The following is an 18,520-nucleotide window of genomic DNA, read 5'->3' as shown; positions in this document are numbered from 1 at the left end:
TTTCCCCAACACAGACCTAGACAATTGTAAGAAATGCCTTAGCCCTGCAGAACATATTTCTATAGTTTTGGTGGATTCCCTTTATTCAATACCTGTTGAGCCTCTCCAATTTTTCTGAGGCTTGATAATTGATTTGGCAGAACTATATATTTTATAGTGAAGTAACTGTAATGTTCAAGAAATTCAAATAGCATGATATATTGTGGTTATTTTTAATTCTGAAAAGTCAGAAATCGGTACAACTCTGTTGCAGTGCGATAACAATAAGTTTTTTGATGTACCAATCCAGATTAATTTAACCAGTTCCTTCCAACTAATCCACAATCCCCAGTCAGATGATACGCCTAGATTTTGTTGCAGAGATCAGGCCGTTTCCCACTGTGTTATCAGTTTATAATCTCTCTGTGCCTAAGTTTCTGTGTTCGTTCCTTCTCTCCTGACCTCTTTAACCAGTGCTACAGACTGAGTGCACATTATATGGCATTGTTCTGATTTCTCCCCAGGGCTGATAGCTACACCGGGACAGGATGTCTTTCCAAACCCAGTTACAAACCAGGAGCTGAAATACAACAGTCACGCCAACACAAAAAAGCCAGTGCAGGTTAGATTTGCCCTGTGTGATATATCCATATAGAGGAAGTGGAGAATACTGTATGTGATCCTATAGTACTGTTATAAAACTTGGCTATTTTTGTGGACTGGCCCTGATGCCATTAATTGTTGGGAACATATTAATTACACACCAAATGGAACCTCCAGTGATTAATAGATAAAAAGATAGATGGGACGGACGGACGGACGGACGGACGTGATTTCATAACTACACAGAATACCATCCATCCATGCTTATCCTACACAGGATCACAGGGGAATCTGGAGCCTATCCCAGGGGACTCGGGACACAAGGTAGGGGACACCCTGGATGGGACGGACGGACAGACGGACTATCCTACACAGGATCACAGGGGAATCTGGAGCCTATCCCAGGGGACTCGGGACACAAGGTAGGGGACACCCTGGATGGAGTGCTAACCCATAATCACACACACACCCATTCACACACTATGGGAAATTTGGAAATTCCAACACTGTAAAACATGATAGCTCCATTAAGTTATGTGAACTTATTTATTATCTTTAACTCCAATTGTCATGACAAGTTTTAGATATTGAACTCAAGTTTTAAAAAATTAAACTTTATAATCCGTTGTCTTGACTTGGAAAACTTGTAAAAACGTAACTTTTTAAGTTGAAACAAAGGTTATCTTCAGGTTGAGTGCAATCACGTTTTTAAGGCAGCAGGTGAACTTTCGCTTCTACGTATAACCTGAAATGTTTTACAGTGAATCAGCCTACAACGCATGTCTTTGGACTGGGGGAGGAAACCGGAGTACCCAGAGGAAACCCCCAAAGCACAGGGAGAACATGCGAACTCCGCACACACAGGGCAAAGGAGGGATTTGCACCCCCAACCCTGAGGTGCGAGGCAAACGTACTACTGTGTCACCCCACAGAATACTTGCTGCATTATTGAAACAAGTGTAATTGCAGGCATATTAATAGGGGCTCATTAAAGTTGCCATTTGTAATATTTAAAAGTGTTTCTAGACCTTTTAAATAATAAGACATATTTGAAAATGTAATATGGAGCAGTAGGAGGAAAGTGATGAGGCAAGTGAGTAAACTCAGGATGTTCTTCATTTGGGTGAATCCACAAATCAAATGGGTCAAAGAACAGTTTGGCAACATTAAACTGGGATAATTCAAGGATCCATAATTCAAGTTGGGGAAAAAATATATAATTAATTGGAAACAGAAAAACAAGGCTTGGAGCTGAACAATATAAAAACGCAGGATATAACACAGAAACAGCAGGGTATAAATAGACAACCCTAGGATAAACAAACTAATTAAAATTAATTAAGGAACAGGTGAGACATGGAACAGGCGCACACAGTTGGAGAAGAAACCAATGGCAGGATGGCAGCAGTTACAGGACTAAACCCAAAAATAAAGGCACATGTATGAAAAAGAACAAGTGTAAGCAGCACACTCATAAATGTGTGGAGAGGCATGAGTCTCCATCCCAGCTGAAGCAGAGCTACTCAACTCTGCCTTGTTTCCTTAAGCTACTAAAGATGGGGAAGGGTTATCATTGTTTTCACACTGAAATTGCAATTTTCCTCACTATCACCAGCGGGCATTAAAAATTACAAACTGCTTCTTTAAAACACAACCTGTTTGATATTTATTATATACTGTATATTATATACCACTCTGTTTCATGTAGTATACCCAAGTCAGGAAATACTAATCAGTGAAGAACAGAAAACGAATAAATTATGCAATTATCAGAAAATATAAGGCCGTGTTTTCGGCAAAGTTGTTTTGTTTGTAAAGTCGCTCATATACTGATATGTTATACTCATTTAATATAATTGACGAACATATTTTATCCACCATAACAATACAAGCATTATATCTTTTTGCTGGGTCGAAGAGGAGAGTAGAATTTTTTTTTTTTTTCCTCAGTGAAGCATGAATTGTTGCCAAGCTGAAATTGAAATCTTAGACATTTGTGGACAGCTTCTGATGTGGTTTCCTCTTGGAGTTGAGAGGTGATTCTACAGTTTTAGCCAAGTTTACCCAGGCAGTCTCACATGTATTAGCCTTCTATTGCCATCATGGCCAGGATACTGTTTGGGACCTTTGTGCTTCTGAAGCTCTTCACAGCCAGCAGTAAGTAAATTTGTAATAAACATTAGCATGTGAAAAACGAATCTATGTCTTTTTGACCTATTTATTTAGGCAGTTGTGGAAAGGCATAATGAAATATTTTTGAAGAACCGAAGTGAAATCGTGCCTGAACAAGATTTGAACACTTTGTTGAAGATTGTTAATATTATAATAAACTCAGGGTAGTCTGTGCTCTGTAGACTGTTGTATAGGACATATAGGTTCATTCAGTGATTTTTTATATTTGCCCTGCCTGCAAAGTGCCTCATCTTTATAGTATAATGTGATTATCATCAATGTCAGTAGAAGCACTCATTTATAAGCTGTTTATCTTTACATTCTGGGTATACAGGATCCCCCAGGGAGACAGCTGACCTGTATGAATCCCTCGAAGCTTTTAGTTCCCACAAGCAAGGACAATGACTTGCACTTGTGCTTTTTGTGTTTTGTATTCAGCCTGCTCAATAGTCAGTCACATTTCTCATTAGACTGAGGGTAAATCTGTTGTTGCCCTTCTCTCTGAGGTATTTTTTTTTGTCTTAGATAAGCCATCTGTGATGCCTGAAAGGTCTTTAAATCTTGAGCAATCTGTTCATTTTTTATTTATTTATTTATTTATTTATTTATTTTACCAGGTCAAGGTTTCTTTCAGAGCCAAAGAGCTGGTGATTATGCGCCATCACTACATTCAGTCAAATATATTGTGTCTTTGCAAACCTCAAAAGGCCAGCATTTCTGTGTAGGATCCCTGGTGCATAAATATTGGGTTCTAACTGCTGCACATTGTAAAACAGGGTGAGTCCCTTCTTCTTTACTTAGCAAATTATTCTCATTTTTTTTTGTTTGTGAATTATACACTGAATCATGGCATGGAAGAGACACAAAGTCTCGGGGCAATTGGCCACCCTTTGGATGAGGTACAAGCCAAAAAACAGGGAACACTGGCACACCATAAGAAGGGTAACCTTGATGTGTCATTATTGTGTTTCACAATAAAAGACAAATGCTTATCTGCAGTTATGAATGCATTTCTTTGCCTCAAACCTCCCATACTGGCCCACTGTGTCTCAGTAGGCACCCTAATTAAGTACATAAAGGTAACTGATACTTCCGTAGAACACAATCGTTAAAAAATAAAAATAAAAAATGCAGGGAAAAATCTATATACCTAAATAATAAATATTTTTTTTAATGTTTAATGGTTAATATATAAGACAAGATCATGACCAAAACCTTTCACTTGATTCTGAACCCATCTCTTATTTTGGAACTATTAATAAAATGATGGATTGCTTTTTCCTGACAGTGGTGAATAGTACAGAGAAGTGAGGAATAACACTCAATGGGGCATGCTGTCATGTTACCAAGAAAGAAGAATTTCCTATGGTGGAAAACTTACTGACTCTTAGCAAAAGTTCACCATATCAACAATTATACAGATAGTTTATACACCCGAATGGGTCAATAGCAACAAAATGTTGATTAAGTGACCAATGTAACCGAACAGTCGCTGTGCCATCACACCTTCAGAGTCTGAATCGAGTATCCCTGGCCTGTAGTGAGTTTCAGGTGTGACATGACACTTATTTATCATGTATGAGATGCAGATGTCTTGCTCTCAGGGTGGATCAGATGATGATAGTGGCTGGAGACAACACTCTTGGCAAGTACGAAGGGATGGAGCAGTATTCTAAACCGTACTCCATTACACCCCATCCACTGTATAACAAGAGCACCAATAATGCAGACATCATGCTCATTAAGGTACAACTGTTTTGCGTATAGAGTCTTTAATAACACTTTCTATGTTAAGGACATACGAATACATAATATGTTATAAAATATATTTATTTATAAGGTATTTTTTACATTTTTATAATTATACTTGAAAATTCCTTACACTTTCTATCAATGAGTATAATGCATTGTGAATTCATTATGAATGCATTATATTGCCAATTGCATAAAAACTTTGCATAGTGGTTTACATACCACTTAAGTAACTAAAAGTATATACTTTTCATTTGTAAGTGTACATTATTAACCGACTTACGGTCATAGTTAGATATATTTTAAACCAAACTTGTTTACAAATCCAATACCGTCTCTGGGAAACACCATTAAGGCATGCCAAGGGACCTATGCTTAAACTATGCAAAGTAGGCTTGAGTTTGTTTGATACTGGTGATATAGTGTGTAACATGCACCATTTATAACGCATTATATTAAGAATAAGAATCCCTAATGCATAAAAAAACATTGCTTTAAAGTACAAACATATCTTTATTGTATATTATGGATGCATATGTTTATTATTCATTGTAAATACGTACTTCATAGAAAACATGACTAAGTTTTCTGTTAACATATCGAACTTCCTATTCCTAATCCAATGACAGCATTATTTCATTTAGGTGGTAATCATAAATACAGGTTATATGCTGGCGCCTTTAAGATTGAAATGGGTTTAAGATTGAAATGGCGATATCAACGCCAGTGTAAATATTATCTTTAATCCTAACCAGAAGGATGCTGTGATTAAATGCCTGAGAATAAACCAGATGCCCAGTTCTAATCTCTACACCCTTTCTATGTTTGCTTTAGCTCCGGGCTCCAATAAAGCCGAACAGGTACGTCTCCCTGGCTCCTCTTCCCAAACAAAACACAGGAGTGCTGCCTGGCCAGCTGTGTCAGGTGTCCGGTTGGGGTTCCACAAGCCAGGGCAGGGGTGTGAGCCCCCTTGCTCTTCAGTCTGTAACAGTGCCCAGCATCTCCACAGCTAAGTGTAATAGCAGCAAGTCCATCAATGGAAGCATTACAAGCAATATGATCTGTGCTGGCTACAGTACTGGAGGCAAGGATGCATGCAAGGTATCTGACCTTAAGGGTTTGAGGTCAGCCAGGGCAGTAAAATGTCTATTTGTTTTGGTTTTGTTGTTTTAATTTGAGGCGACTGGACTTGTGGTATAACCATAAAGAAGTATTGCCATCAGATTGTGAGGAAGAGAATTGGAGATCGTTACTCCAGATATGATGACGGACTAGTATGACTATATGCTATGATTTAAAAAATGTCATAGTTACACAATAACACTATACAGAAATATAATATACCGTATTTATAAATACGTTTTCAAAATCTAAGAAAAGTGTATTTCTACATGATCTTTACCTAGGCTTTATCGGTGTTGTTGATTCTTTTAAGGGGAAAGTAGCTAACACATTCTCAAAAAGTTGCTAGAAGTGTCCAGGTGATGTCATAGACTCATTTGCATGTTCGTTGAATCATCATGATCATTTGCACATCAAAATGTGTTCCATGCAGAAGGAAGATTTTCCGAAGACCCTTGTCAGTGATTTTTCCTTAGGAGCAATCAATCAGCAATCAATGATTGGTCTTTGGGAACAATGGTGATCAGTGATTGGCTGTTTGGAACAATCGTGGTCAGTGATTGGTCTTTGAGATCAACGGTGATCAGTAATTGGTTGTTGAAAGCGATGATCTGTTATTGGGATCATTGAGATCATACGCTCAAGCGCAACTTAGTCAGCCTTTGCACACTTGTAGTAACTTGAACTAAGACACTAATTTGACAACACTGTGTTTTATTAGTTTATTAGAAACTACTGAAATATTTTAAAGAAATATAGATTGCTTAAATTCTAGCATGTTTCACAGAACCTCACAGGCAGAGCACTCACTCACCAGATAACTTTAGTTCGCTAAATATATATTACAGTATATTAGTCAGCTAAAGATTTGCTACAAAATCGAATTCTTGTCACAAAACAAATGACATGTATGACATAGCTAACTGTTGAACTTGCTAACTAGCTAACTCTTGTAGCAAAAGATAAGTAGCTAGCTAACTTAACTCGCGTGGTCAGCCAGCTCACATTTAGCTACTCGTGCTAACTCTTGTTATAAAACACAAACTGTATATCATGGCTATCATGGTATCTATAGCTAAAATACCTAGCTAAATTTAGTTTACTAGCCATTTTTGGGAGCACACATTTTACTACTCGAGCAAAACACGAGGAGTCTAATGTACAGTAGATGGTCATGTTGTGTTTGTATCTTTGTAACTAATTGTGTAGCATTGTGATAATATTGGAAATTATCTCAGACCACGATTTCAATCACTTGACACACCAACTCGGAATGATTTCAGTGTTTGATTACAGTATACATGTCTTTATCTACTTTATCTAGCTGTCTATTAGTATCGATAATTCCATTGATTTATAACCCCTGCTTCAGAACTGACGTCACTAACCCACTCTCCTTCTCCAATCAACTTTGTAGGCTGACAATAATTTCTTTTGAGTGATTGCGTAAGGGCTACAACTCTGAGTGTGTTGTGATGTTCTAGTGGGATTCTGGAGAGCTGCTTGTGTGTGATGGCCGACTTTATGGGCTCGCCTCCTGGGGAAACAGCCGTGGGGATACCAGGTTTCCAGGAGTCTACACGGCTGTGGCCAGGTTCCGCAGGTGGATAGACCGTACCATCTACAGGTCCATCATACGATGTTACAAGTACAGAAAGCCACTGGCCTTGAAATCCACTTCAAGTGATGTTTAGTTTAATATACAGAATATACAGAATGTCATCATTTGGTGTTTTTCTGCTTTGTTGCATTACAACCTGAAATTAAAATGGATGTTTTTGGGGTTTGTACCATTTGATTTACACAACATGCCTACCACTTTGAAGTAGCAAAATATTTTTTAGTGTGACACTAGCAATAATTAAGACGAAAAAACAGAAATCTTGAGTGTGCGTAAGCATTCACACACACACCTCCTACCACCCCACCCCACTCCCCCATCACCTTTTTCTGCAATTACAGCTGCAAGTCTCTAGGGGTATGTCTCTACTGGCTTAGCACATCTAGTCACTAGCATTTTTGCCCATTTTTCAAGGCAAAACTGCTCCAGCTCCTTCAAGTTAGATGAGTTGTGTTGGTGTACAGCAATCTTCAAGTCATGCCACAGATTCTCAATTGGTCAATTGGATTGATGTCTGTCCTTTGACTAGCCCTTTCAGAACAGATGTATTTAAGCTGTGTTCATAATTACTACATGACAATTGGGAGCTGTTAACGTCCTCAGACTCGGAATTATGCGTTTCTATACGCCAAAATGAATCCGTGTGAAATGATGTTGTTGACAGCTGCTAGCTACATTAAACTGTATTGTATGTCTTTTGTTTATTTTCAGATTAATCGTGCATTATTAAGACATTAATAATAGTCAATCATACGAATTATTACACAGAAATATTACTCGATAACTACGTAACTACATTTTACTACTGAAGCCGCCACCATTTTGAGTATTTCTGCATGACGTTGCAGCGGTCAGGTGGTAGTCAGAGTGCAGAGCTGTAATTAAAAAGTTGTAATTACGAGTTCTACATGGATGTGAACGCTTTTTACAAGTCAGAATCTCGTAATTACAGTAATTACAACATGGCGTGAACGCAGCTTTATACTGACATCATGTGACAGATCATGTGACACTTTCGTTGCACACAGCTGCACCTTAATCAACGAATCATGTGACTTCTGAAGTTAACTGGTTGTACCAGATCTTATTTAGAGGTTTCATAGCAAAGGGGGTGTGTGTATATATATATATATATATATATATATATATATATATATATATATATATATATATATATCATCAAATCTTTTCGATTTTTTTTAGGCAAGGTATTTTTTTCATTCCACTTCAACTATTTTGTAAGGTCCATTACGTTTATAAAATACAAATACAGACAGAATTGCTGTTTATTTGTGTCATTAAAGCTATAAAACATAGTTTATATCATAAGCTACATCATTTTTGAGTAACTGATTACTGAGTGCAGTATGTCTTCTGCCTATAAATTATGGCTGCATACTGAGTACTTTTGAAAGAAGATCAATCAATGAAATAACTGCAAATATTGTAGTGTATCTGGGAATATTAATAAGCAATAGTTTGCTGAAATACACACCAGAATGAAATAGCTAAGAGAAACTTGTACACTTATGAAGTCCCCTTGGGTAGCTAAAAATCCATCAGGATTGGGTGTGTCAGCACAGCCTTATTACTGAAGCTGGCATCATTAAGAAGAGTTTTTAGTTTCACTGCCGGCACTTGATATCATGGTGTAAAGTGATAGTACCAGTAGATAGTAAGGCGCTGTGTTAACAGGCGCTCACACCTATTTATTCATACATGTTACAAAGCCGTTTTGTTATTGTCACCCTTTCGCCGAACTGAAAGGCATTCAGTGCATTGTTACATTGAAATCAATGGGTCCAGGATTCAATGTAAAGCTGGATTCTGTTATGTCATACTTAATAGCCTCAACGTGATTTGGTTCGAACTGGTGCAGTCCTTTGGATATGCAGTGAAAGTAACACAGTCAGTCACATGTTTCTTGAGTAAAGCAGGTCTAATGAAGGCAATGAGTGGAAAATAGTCCCGTATCGACCCATTGGACCCTGGACCCTTTTTCTGTTTAGTTAATAAATGAATAGAGTTTCAGCCACTGCTCTATTGCACAGTGGGTTTTTTATTTTCTTCAGTCTATCTCTCTTTCAAATTTCCCTTTTCCTTCTAATGCATGTCATGATGAGTGATTTGACTATGAGTTTTCCCTAAAATCAGTCAGGGCTATTTTCACCCACTCCATGTAAGATTACACGGACATATAAACCAAAAATAAACAAATGCAAAAAAATCTCCACTGGCCTTGAGCGCCGCTGGCGCTTGCATCACATCTCTTTCCAACCTACTACAAAAACAAGTAAAAAGCACAGGAATGTAAACAGCTGTCTGCCTTTTGGGGCTCGGACTTGCGTCATATATCTCTACGCTCACTCCAGCATGAGTCATGTTGATCATACAGAATCTAGCGTACAGCTCGAGTGGCACAGCTGTGCGGCTAAATGATGGGAAATGACTGTATAGACCTGTGAATTCATTTTATTAGTAAACCTGGAAGTAAATATATGTAGCTGTATATTAATGTAGCCCTTTTGTTGCCAAGCACTTTGTCAGTATCTTATTCATTATTGGAAAGGGAGACCCATAGGACCAACCGTAAACAGGTATTGTTTGGGTGGTGGAATATTCTCAGCACAGTGACACTGTCATGGTAATGCACGTTGCACTGGTACCATGTGTGCGTGCACTTACTGACTTTTTGACTCACAGTTTTCGATAATGAACATGGTTTCCTGTCTGTGCAGAGTTTCACATGTTCTTACCATGTCCGTATAGGTTTCCTCCAGGTGCTCTGGTTTCCTCCCACCTCCCAAATACACCCCCAGGCTAAAATAAGTGTGAATGATGGTGCGCATGGTGCCTTGTGACGGATTGGTGTTCCATCCAAGGTATATTCCTGCTTCGTTTCCTGTGTTCCTGGGCTAGGATCCATGTCTATCCTGAGTGTCCTCCAACCCTTCAGTGTCAGTTTTTGACTACATCAGTGTTGTTAACTGGATATATTTGGGTGGGTTAAAAAGTCCCTTCAGTGCTTCTGTGGCTGATATAGCTTTCATGTCATGTCATGTCTTGTCGTGTGTGTGTGTGTGTATGTGTGTGTGTGTGTGTGGGGGGGGGGTTACCATATTGCGCATAGCAACAGATCTGCTACAGTCACTAACTATGTGGATGTGTACAGTGCACCTGTCCTATATGGTAGTATTTATTTACTTAATAGTTCAGTGGGTGCATACACAAAGTAGGTGGTATTTAAGTCTTGGAAAAATATCACGGCAGAAACTCCACGCGCGTCCCTTCCTCTTCAGGGGGAAACGCGCCACCGGTGACGTGCTTCGTCCTCCCTACCTCGACAAACACACACACACACACACACCAAGTTTTTGTTTTGCATCGCTTCCCAATTTGCATTCAATGTTTTTTTTTCCCCCAGCGCCACGCTCCAGTCCCCGTGAGCTTGGCGCGCTGACACACACACACACCCACCCACCCACCCACACATACACACACACGCGCGCGCGCACACACCTCCGCCGAAACGGACGCTCTCACTCTCAACGAGTTTCCGCGTTCGGAAAATCCTCCGGGGGGAAAAAGCAGAATAATCTGACAGCCTAACTTTGTTGGAAAATAAATAAATAAATGAACAGGAAGGGGGCAATTGTCTCGTGTATCTTTTTTTATTAGCCCCGTGTACGGGGGCGTCTACACCGCTCGCGGAAAGACAAAAGAGCGCGCGAGAGAGAGAGAGAGAGAGAGAAGGCGAGAGAGAAGGAGAGCGCGCGTTAAAGAAGGCTGTACGGTCGCGACGCGGAAAAGGCTCGCCGCCGAGCGCGCGCGCGCGTGTGTGTGTGTGCGTGCGTGCGCGTGTTTTTTTTTTGTCCTCTCTCGCGAAGAGAAAGAGAGGAGGGAGGGTTAAACGGAACGGCAGCTGCGGTTTGCGCGCCTGGCTTCGTGCTTTCAGCATGTCGGAGGTGCTGCCATACAGCGAGGAGAAAATGGCTCATTACGGGAACGACGGCGACGACGAGGATCACCTCTCGTTCACCTGTCGCCTGCAGGACACCAACAACTTCTTCAGCGGCAACCAGAACAAACGACCACCCAAGCTTGGTCAGATTGGGAGAAGCAAACGAGGTAACGGATTTTTTTTTTGTTGTGCGCCATGCTATTAAAAAAAGAAAGAAAGATATTTTCATGTTCACGCGCTCTGTATAAGCTTCACGCGTTTGGTGCGCAATCCTTCATGCGCCATTCATGTTCCAGTGTTTGCATTCTGCTTGAATTTCCTGACATGACACTACCTCACACTGTCTTGATATCACCTGATATCACTCAGACACAAATGGTTGTACCAGCTTTAAAATCCATCTTTAAGCCACCCATGAGCATGGATCTAGCCTATTAGAGAGAATGAGAAGCAGAATAATAACATATGAGCATGATGTGCATCCAAACCCCCATGTCAACTCTTCTCCTGTCTGCCTTTTAACAGTCGAGGAGGACGGTGATGCCGAGGCGCTGGAGAAGACGGCGGACAAGTCGTCCTCGTCTGCGTGAGCGGATTCCAAAGACACTTGACCTTTGATGTGTGTACCCAAAGACATTGTAAAGAAGCACCCCCTCTCCCATCCGGCAACCAAGCACGTCACACTATCTTGCTCTCCGACACCCTCTTTCCATCGAACAGGGATGGCTGATGGACAATGCGGCGCGCATGCATGGGAATCTGGACAAAAGGGGCCCAGGAATGGGAAGGGAATACTGTGTTTTCCAAACTTCATTCGAGCTATGTGCAATGAGGGGGGCATTGCTTTGTTAACCGAGGCCGGCCCGTCCTACCGGGATGTAATGAAGCAATTAGAGTGACTGAGCAAATTGTACCATTAACATCGAACCAGTATCTTCTTCCCCAAGCTGTAGTTCAAGGCTTAGCTGAGTCGCTGGCTGATGATGTTAATGGTAAAATAGCAATGTCAACTTCTCTTCCACGGTGAATTTCAAAAGGAGATTCACTATGTATTTAAGATTTAAAAAAAGGCTATTTATTAAATCTTTGGATACCTTTTTTTTTGCAGTGTTGGAGGTCTGAGCAAATTTTATAGAGAATGACAGGAAAACAGTGATTTTCCTTTTATGTTTTTTTTTTTGTTTTGGATGTAGCTTGACTAAGGGATTACCATGGTCTACCCCTAAACTACCCTCCCTCTTCTCCCACCCCAAACCCAGCCTTCTTTCTTGCTATTTCATGCATTTGATGTTTCTAAGCTGACAAGGGTTAGATCAGGTATATCGAGTTAAAAAAAAAACAAAAAAAAACAGAAACCTTATCGTCGCATTATGATTATTATTGTACTACATATTTACCGTAGGTGTGCCAAATAATCATGACAGAAATATGTATTTCTGTGCTCTCTTCACACGCACAGTTTTATTAATATTCGGTGTTCATGTTTACAGGGCTTTTTTCATACTAGTGATGTACTTTAGTCATGCATGACGAACCTGACGACCTCAAGAGAATCTTATATAACGGCTAATGTTGTGTTGATTTCACAGGAAAAAAAAAGTTTCTACGGGAATATCTGTAATATTAAAGATTTTGAGAAATGGAATGAAAAAAAAAACCCCTGTGTTGTCACACATCCTTCTGTCTCTCGGTCCTGCTAATGCTGTGTTTGGCTTGGGTAAATCTGTGTGTGTGTGTGTGTGTGTGTGTATAAATCCAGGGGACGTGACATTTCCGTAGCCACTGCACGTGTTGAATGATTCATGTTATGGGAAGTGCCTTTGTCAGAGTGAAACATTTTAAAGCCGGTTGTCTGAGATTGAAAAAAAAAAAAAAAACACAGGAAAGAAAATATCATCTGCAGAAGGTCCATAGGAGGATACTGGCATGGAGATTTTCAAGCTTCTGCCACTCCTTTGCCAGTCTGGGCTTCACACTCATTCAAAGCACATGGACTGGATAGGCTGCCATGGCAACAGATGCACCTTGCGCTCAGCACTGTCGAAAGCTACACTGTAGGAAAAGCAGGATCGGATCACGCCTAGTGTGTCCTCTCACCAGCAGTGCACATCTTCTGTTTTCATATCACAATAGTTTGATTGTGAGAGGAGCATTGCACTGCCATGGATTTAACTAAGCTCTCATTTAGGTTTTTTTTCCTTGGGTGTTTACTGGCATTCTGAAAAGGATGAACTGAAATTGGTATTTGAATGAGTGTCAAAGAAGACTCCACGCTATAAATAGTGAATTGTACTAAAAAACAATGAAGAAGTCATGTAAAACAGTTAAAAGGTCAGCGAGGGGTCAATCTGGCATCAGGAACAGCGCTTTTTGAACAGTCACAATTAGAGAGTAGTGAGAGATGAAGATGGAAACGAGAATAGCATTTAGCTCTCATCAGGAGCCCTTACGTAATGCTCCGGGGAAGTCACCCCACCCCGCCGTGGCGCACAGCGAAATACTGTGTTAGAGACATGCAAATATTGCGATGTTGAGTGCGATTTGCATTTCGCTGCATGCCTTTTGGCGTGGTGCATGGGGCCTCCCTCTCGAGGATGAATGGGAGTGCCCCATTCTACCAAAAAGAGTGAGTCACTTAGTACAAAAAAAAGGTTGCTGGGCAAAACAGGGTAATGGGCCAGAAGAGGAACCTATTTGGGTGGTTTCCCAAACAATACTGGGAAAGTTTCAAGGATTCCATTATTGGTTAATGATAGTAACCACACACGCTGTTGGAATTTTAAATAGTGTACAGGTACATTTTTGCTTTCAGGGGTACACACAATATAAATGTAGCATTAAACGTCATTAAAATCCAGTTATATTCCATTTTAAATGCACTCTCTATTCACTTTAACAGGTAACTAAAAGCATACAAAAGGTGTCCCCTTGATGATAACACCAGGGAATCACTGAACTCCAAAAGAGTGGCCTAAAAGATTTCTGAATGTCCAATATGAAATGTTCATAACATTATATATGGAGGATAAGTTTCTCCAGAATCCTGTAGATCTTCCAAGATCACAGCCATAGATCATAGCCCCTGAATTTCATGTGAGAACAAGATTTGATCATTTAAACCTCATGCACCCCAAATCCATGATGAGTTCCAGAAAGAGGTTTCTCGCTGTGATAAAGCAGTGATAAAGCAGCGTTGAGCTGTTTTACTTTGAAGACGTCTCATACAGGATTTGTGGATTTGTATGGAGGGCTGCTTGTTGTTTTGAAGCCGAGGGAAGCGAGCGCGCTCTGCATGTACACCGTGCATGCCAGATAGAGACACGCTGTTGGCTGACTGGACTGTTTCCATGGCAACCATTACAGGTTTCAGCTCCGCTTGCTGCTGCAAAGTCATGGGGGGGGGGGGGGGGGGTGGGAAGAGGTGGGGGGTGATGGGGTAGCATACAAGAGAAGTTTTCAGAGACAGAGAGAGAGGTGTTTTTGTTTTTTGGTGCAGAGGCTTCAAAAGGAAGTGTCGTGTGTCTGGATAATAACGTGGTAACTACATAGTATGTCTTGTGTCACATTAGTCTTTACTATATATGAGTAGTATGTGAGTGTGTGTCATTTACATACAGGTGATAGTCCACAGTCCATGGAAATGAGAAACACACTGTGTCTTTTTTAAGGTCTTCATCTTTCAGGCTCTGGAGATGAAATTATGACAGCATCTCTGTGTGCAGGGTTTGATGCTCTCATCTCATCGAATGAAACTGGATTTAGTTCTTTATTCATGGCAAAAAAATATTTAAAAAATATAGGAAGCAGTGTCCCTCGACTGTGTATGTGGATGGAATAATCTAGATTGCATTTGCATTCGCGTCAATGCACACTATATAGAAAACAAGCCTCATAACAAGAGGACTTATAAAATAACCTTAAGTCTAGCCATAAATGTGGAGAAAAAATAGCCATCCCAACTGTGAACCACAATCTGGTGTATATACTAGCAGAAAAGTTGAATTTTGTCCTTCTTTAATTTGTCTTTGCAGATTTTATGACGGGGAATCCATAAGAATAAGCCTCAAACCTCCTAACGAGGAAAGACAAAACAGAGCACTCATCCCATACTACAGTGTGTAGTATCTACAGAAATGATTATAACCTACTGCATATGATTAAACAGAATGGTCCTTTTGTCTTCATGCCACAAGATGGCTGCGGAGTCTACGTGAGTCTCCTGAATAAAAGATGCTGGCCCAGATGGATGTCCACCGTTGGCCTCCTGCTCTCCGGTTTTGGCAATAAACCAGAAGAAACTACGGGCGCGTGAACACACATTCAGCCGTTCCTACTGGTGCTTGGAACAAAAGTGACTCGTGTCCTAATCGTACTAATGAATCCCAATTTACAGCTAAATTACTTCTCATGGATGTATATGACTAGACAAATCATCAGTAAAGCAAGAATCTGATCAATATATATAAAAAAATATAATAATAATGATGCAGTTCACAGTAGCATGTAATAACCAGCAGTGTTAATGAAAACTATTCTTGATGATTCATGTGTAAGTTATGGACAGTGGTCTCAATAGCGAGAGAAGCCGAGGAAGTGTTCAGTATCAGCTTTATAAAGGAAGTGATGCATTATTGAGCGAGTAATAAGGCAGGACTGGCTGTGTGTTATTGGAGAATGATTACTCGTGTCAGAGGCTGATAAAACAAATGACCAGCTCTTTACCAGATGTACAAACCTCGAGTTGTTAAATCTCATGTTGTTGCAAAAAAAAAAAGTTCTTCTTTCAATAGAGAGAGTCAGATATGGCTAAATTTCCGAGCTGTGTGAGTGAACACTAGTGGAAAAATGCAGAGAAAGAGCTTTGGCTGGTGTCATTTTTTTTTATTACTCACAAAGAAGTAGTCAATAAAAGTATGAAAAAGTATGACCTCTAATTTGTAGATGTGAAAAAGTGTGAACTCTTAACTATAATGGCCTGTAAGTGGAAAACGCATTAACAAAGCATAGACCAAGCAGCAAATCCAGAAATACATAAACAGAAAAAAGAATCAAAACAGAGAAAAGATCAGATTCTCATTGCTGATTGGACACGGCATACGCATAGACTGTTCTGGGGAGGGGCCCTTAAAGCAGAGGGAGTTAACTCTGAAATTATTATTATGTTACAAATGGTGACAAAGCAGCACCACATTTAAAAAAACAAACAAAAAAACAAAACATTGCCCCTAAGGAACTAGACCAAGTCTCCCATGTGGAGTTGTTTTTCTACAAGGTGGAACAAAGTGTGACTGACACTGGAGAAATAACAAACAAGATACACTTTAGTTGCATAACATAGTCATGTAATGTTATTTAAAAGATTGGATTTGTATAATGTTAACGTTATCATCCTTATTATGAGGAGTAATTCTTCCTTCTGAATGCAGAATAAAAGCAAAGATGTGTTTCAAATTTGCTGTTTGCTTTTGGTTTTGTCGTGTTTTGGTTTTGATGTGTTTTGGCTTTGCTGTTGTGTTTTGGTTTTGTTCTTGTGTTTTGGCTTTGTTGTTGTGTTTTGGTTTTGTTGTTGTGTTTTGGTTTTGCTGTTGTGTTTTGGCTTTGTTGTTGTGTTTTGGCTTTGTTGTCGTGTTTTGGTTTTGCTGTCATGTTTTTGTTTTGTTGTGTTTTGGTTTTGTTGTTGTGTTTTGGTTTTGTAGTTGTGTTTTGGTTTTGCTGTTTTGTTTTGGTTTTGTTGTGTTTTGGTTTTGTTGTTGTGTTTTGGTTTTGTAGTTGTGTTTTGGTTTTGCTGTTGTGTTTTGGTTTTGTTGTTGTGTTTTGGTTTTGTTGTTGTGTTTTGGTTTTGTTGTTGTGTTTTGGTTTTGCTGTTGTGTTTTGGTTTTGTTGTTGTGTTTTGGTTTTGTTGTTGTGTTTTGGTTTTGCTGTTGTGTTTTGGCTTTGCTGTTGTGTTTTGGCTTAGCTGTTGTGTTTTGGTTTTGTTGTGTTTTGGTTTTGCTGTTGTGTTTTCATTTTGTTGTTGCGTTTTGGTTTTGTCGTGTTTTGGTTTTGTTGTTGTGTTTTGGCTTTGCTGTTGTGTTTTGGCTTTGTTGTTGTGTTTTGGTTTTGTCGTTGTGTTTTGGTTTTGTTGTGTTTTGGTTTTGTTGTTGTGTTTTGGCTTTGTTGTCGTGTTTTGGTTTTGCTGTCATGTTTTTGTTTTGTTGTGTTTTGGTTTTGTTGTTGTGTTTTGGTTTTGTAGTTGTGTTTTGGTTTTGCTGTTTTGTTTTGGTTTTGTTGTGTTTTGGTTTTGTTGTTGTGTTTTGGTTTTGTAGTTGTGTTTTGGTTTTGCTGTTGTGTTTTGGTTTTGTTGTTGTGTTTTGGTTTTGTTGTTGTGTTTTGGTTTTGTTGTTGTGTTTTGGTTTTGCTGTTGTGTTTTGGTTTTGTTGTTGTGTTTTGGTTTTGTTGTTGTGTTTTGGTTTTGCTGTTGTGTTTTGGCTTTGCTGTTGTGTTTTGGCTTAGCTGTTGTGTTTTGGTTTTGTTGTGTTTTGGTTTTGCTGTTGTGTTTTCATTTTGTTGTTGCGTTTTGGTTTTGTCGTGTTTTGGTTTTGTTGTTGTGTTTTGGCTTTGCTGTTGTGTTTTGGCTTTGTTGTTGTGTTTTGGTTTTGTCGTTGTGTTTTGGTTTTGTTGTGTTTTGGTTTTGTTGTTGTGTTTTGGTTTTGTTGTGTTTTGGTTTTGTTGTTGTGTTTTGGTTTTGCTGTTATGTTTTGGCTTAGCTGTTGTGTTTTGGTTTTGTTGTGTTTTGGTTTTGCTGTTGTGTTTTGGTTTTGTTGTTGTGTTTTGGTTTTGCTGTTATGTTTTGGTTTTGCTTTGTGTTTGGTGTGTGTTTGAGTTTGCTAATATGTTTTGCACTTTCGGGCCACCGTAGTTCAAGCCACTCCCTCTGTTCGAGATCTTTGCAGTATAATTTCTGTCTAAATATCTTAAAATGATCAAGCAATGAGGCTGTAAAGATTTTTACAGATGTGGTCATAAAGATGAATGAAATGAATTCGATCCACTTTTATTACACCATCTGTTATAGCACGGTGTCCCAGTACACAGTGTTCAGTGGAATGAAGCCAGTTAAACTGAACACAAGTGCATCCACAGTAAAAAAAAAAAAAAAAAAAACTGTATTAAATCTATATGTCAAAATGTTTATGCAGTTACATTTGTTGTAGAAAGATAAAAGCACTGGATCAAAAGATTAAAAATCTTACATCTCCTCATCCGTTGAAAGATGACAGCAGCAATGTCAGTCTCAACCTGATGTTTCCTAATCTTCCTAAATGACAAAA

General features: G+C 39.4%; 2 protein-coding genes across 2 annotated transcripts; both read left to right on the top strand.

The window, feature by feature from the left end:
• The first annotated feature begins 2,684 nt into the window (after window positions 1-2,684).
• On the top strand, window positions 2,685-7,539 carry si:dkey-33m11.7 (trypsin). Its single transcript, XM_053652366.1, has 5 exons — window positions 2,685-2,739; window positions 3,321-3,531; window positions 4,359-4,500; window positions 5,341-5,607; window positions 7,113-7,539. The coding sequence occupies exons 1-5, from the start codon at window positions 2,685-2,687 to the stop codon at window positions 7,320-7,322; spliced, it is 885 nt and encodes a 294-aa protein (XP_053508341.1). The 3' UTR covers window positions 7,323-7,539.
• A 3,096-nt stretch (window positions 7,540-10,635) lies between these two features.
• Window positions 10,636-13,101, top strand: camk2n1 (calcium/calmodulin dependent protein kinase II inhibitor 1). Its single transcript, XM_053653573.1, has 2 exons — window positions 10,636-11,377; window positions 11,736-13,101. The coding sequence occupies exons 1-2, from the start codon at window positions 11,206-11,208 to the stop codon at window positions 11,798-11,800; spliced, it is 237 nt and encodes a 78-aa protein (XP_053509548.1). The 5' UTR covers window positions 10,636-11,205; the 3' UTR covers window positions 11,801-13,101.
• Window positions 13,102-18,520: the final 5,419 nt, after the last annotated feature.

Source organism: Ictalurus furcatus, chromosome 21, assembly GCF_023375685.1.
Source record: "Ictalurus furcatus strain D&B chromosome 21, Billie_1.0, whole genome shotgun sequence".
Taxonomy (NCBI): Eukaryota; Metazoa; Chordata; class Actinopteri; order Siluriformes; family Ictaluridae; genus Ictalurus; species Ictalurus furcatus.
This window is presented reverse-complemented; position numbering and strand designations above follow the sequence as displayed.

Excerpts from the sequence above, each read along its gene's own strand:
- si:dkey-33m11.7 (XM_053652366.1), top strand. The coding sequence starts at position 2,685 with ATGGCCAGGATACTGTTTGGGACCTTTGTGCTTCTGAAGCTCTTCACA. Across the intron at positions 3,532-4,358 it reads GCTGCACATTGTAAAACAGG|GGTGGATCAGATGATGATAG; the intron begins GTGAGTCCCTTC and ends TCTTGCTCTCAG. Across the intron at positions 5,608-7,112 it reads GAGGCAAGGATGCATGCAAG|TGGGATTCTGGAGAGCTGCT; the intron begins GTATCTGACCTT and ends GTGATGTTCTAG.
- camk2n1 (XM_053653573.1), top strand. The coding sequence starts at position 11,206 with ATGTCGGAGGTGCTGCCATACAGCGAGGAGAAAATGGCTCATTACGGG. Across the intron at positions 11,378-11,735 it reads GATTGGGAGAAGCAAACGAG|TCGAGGAGGACGGTGATGCC; the intron begins GTAACGGATTTT and ends GCCTTTTAACAG.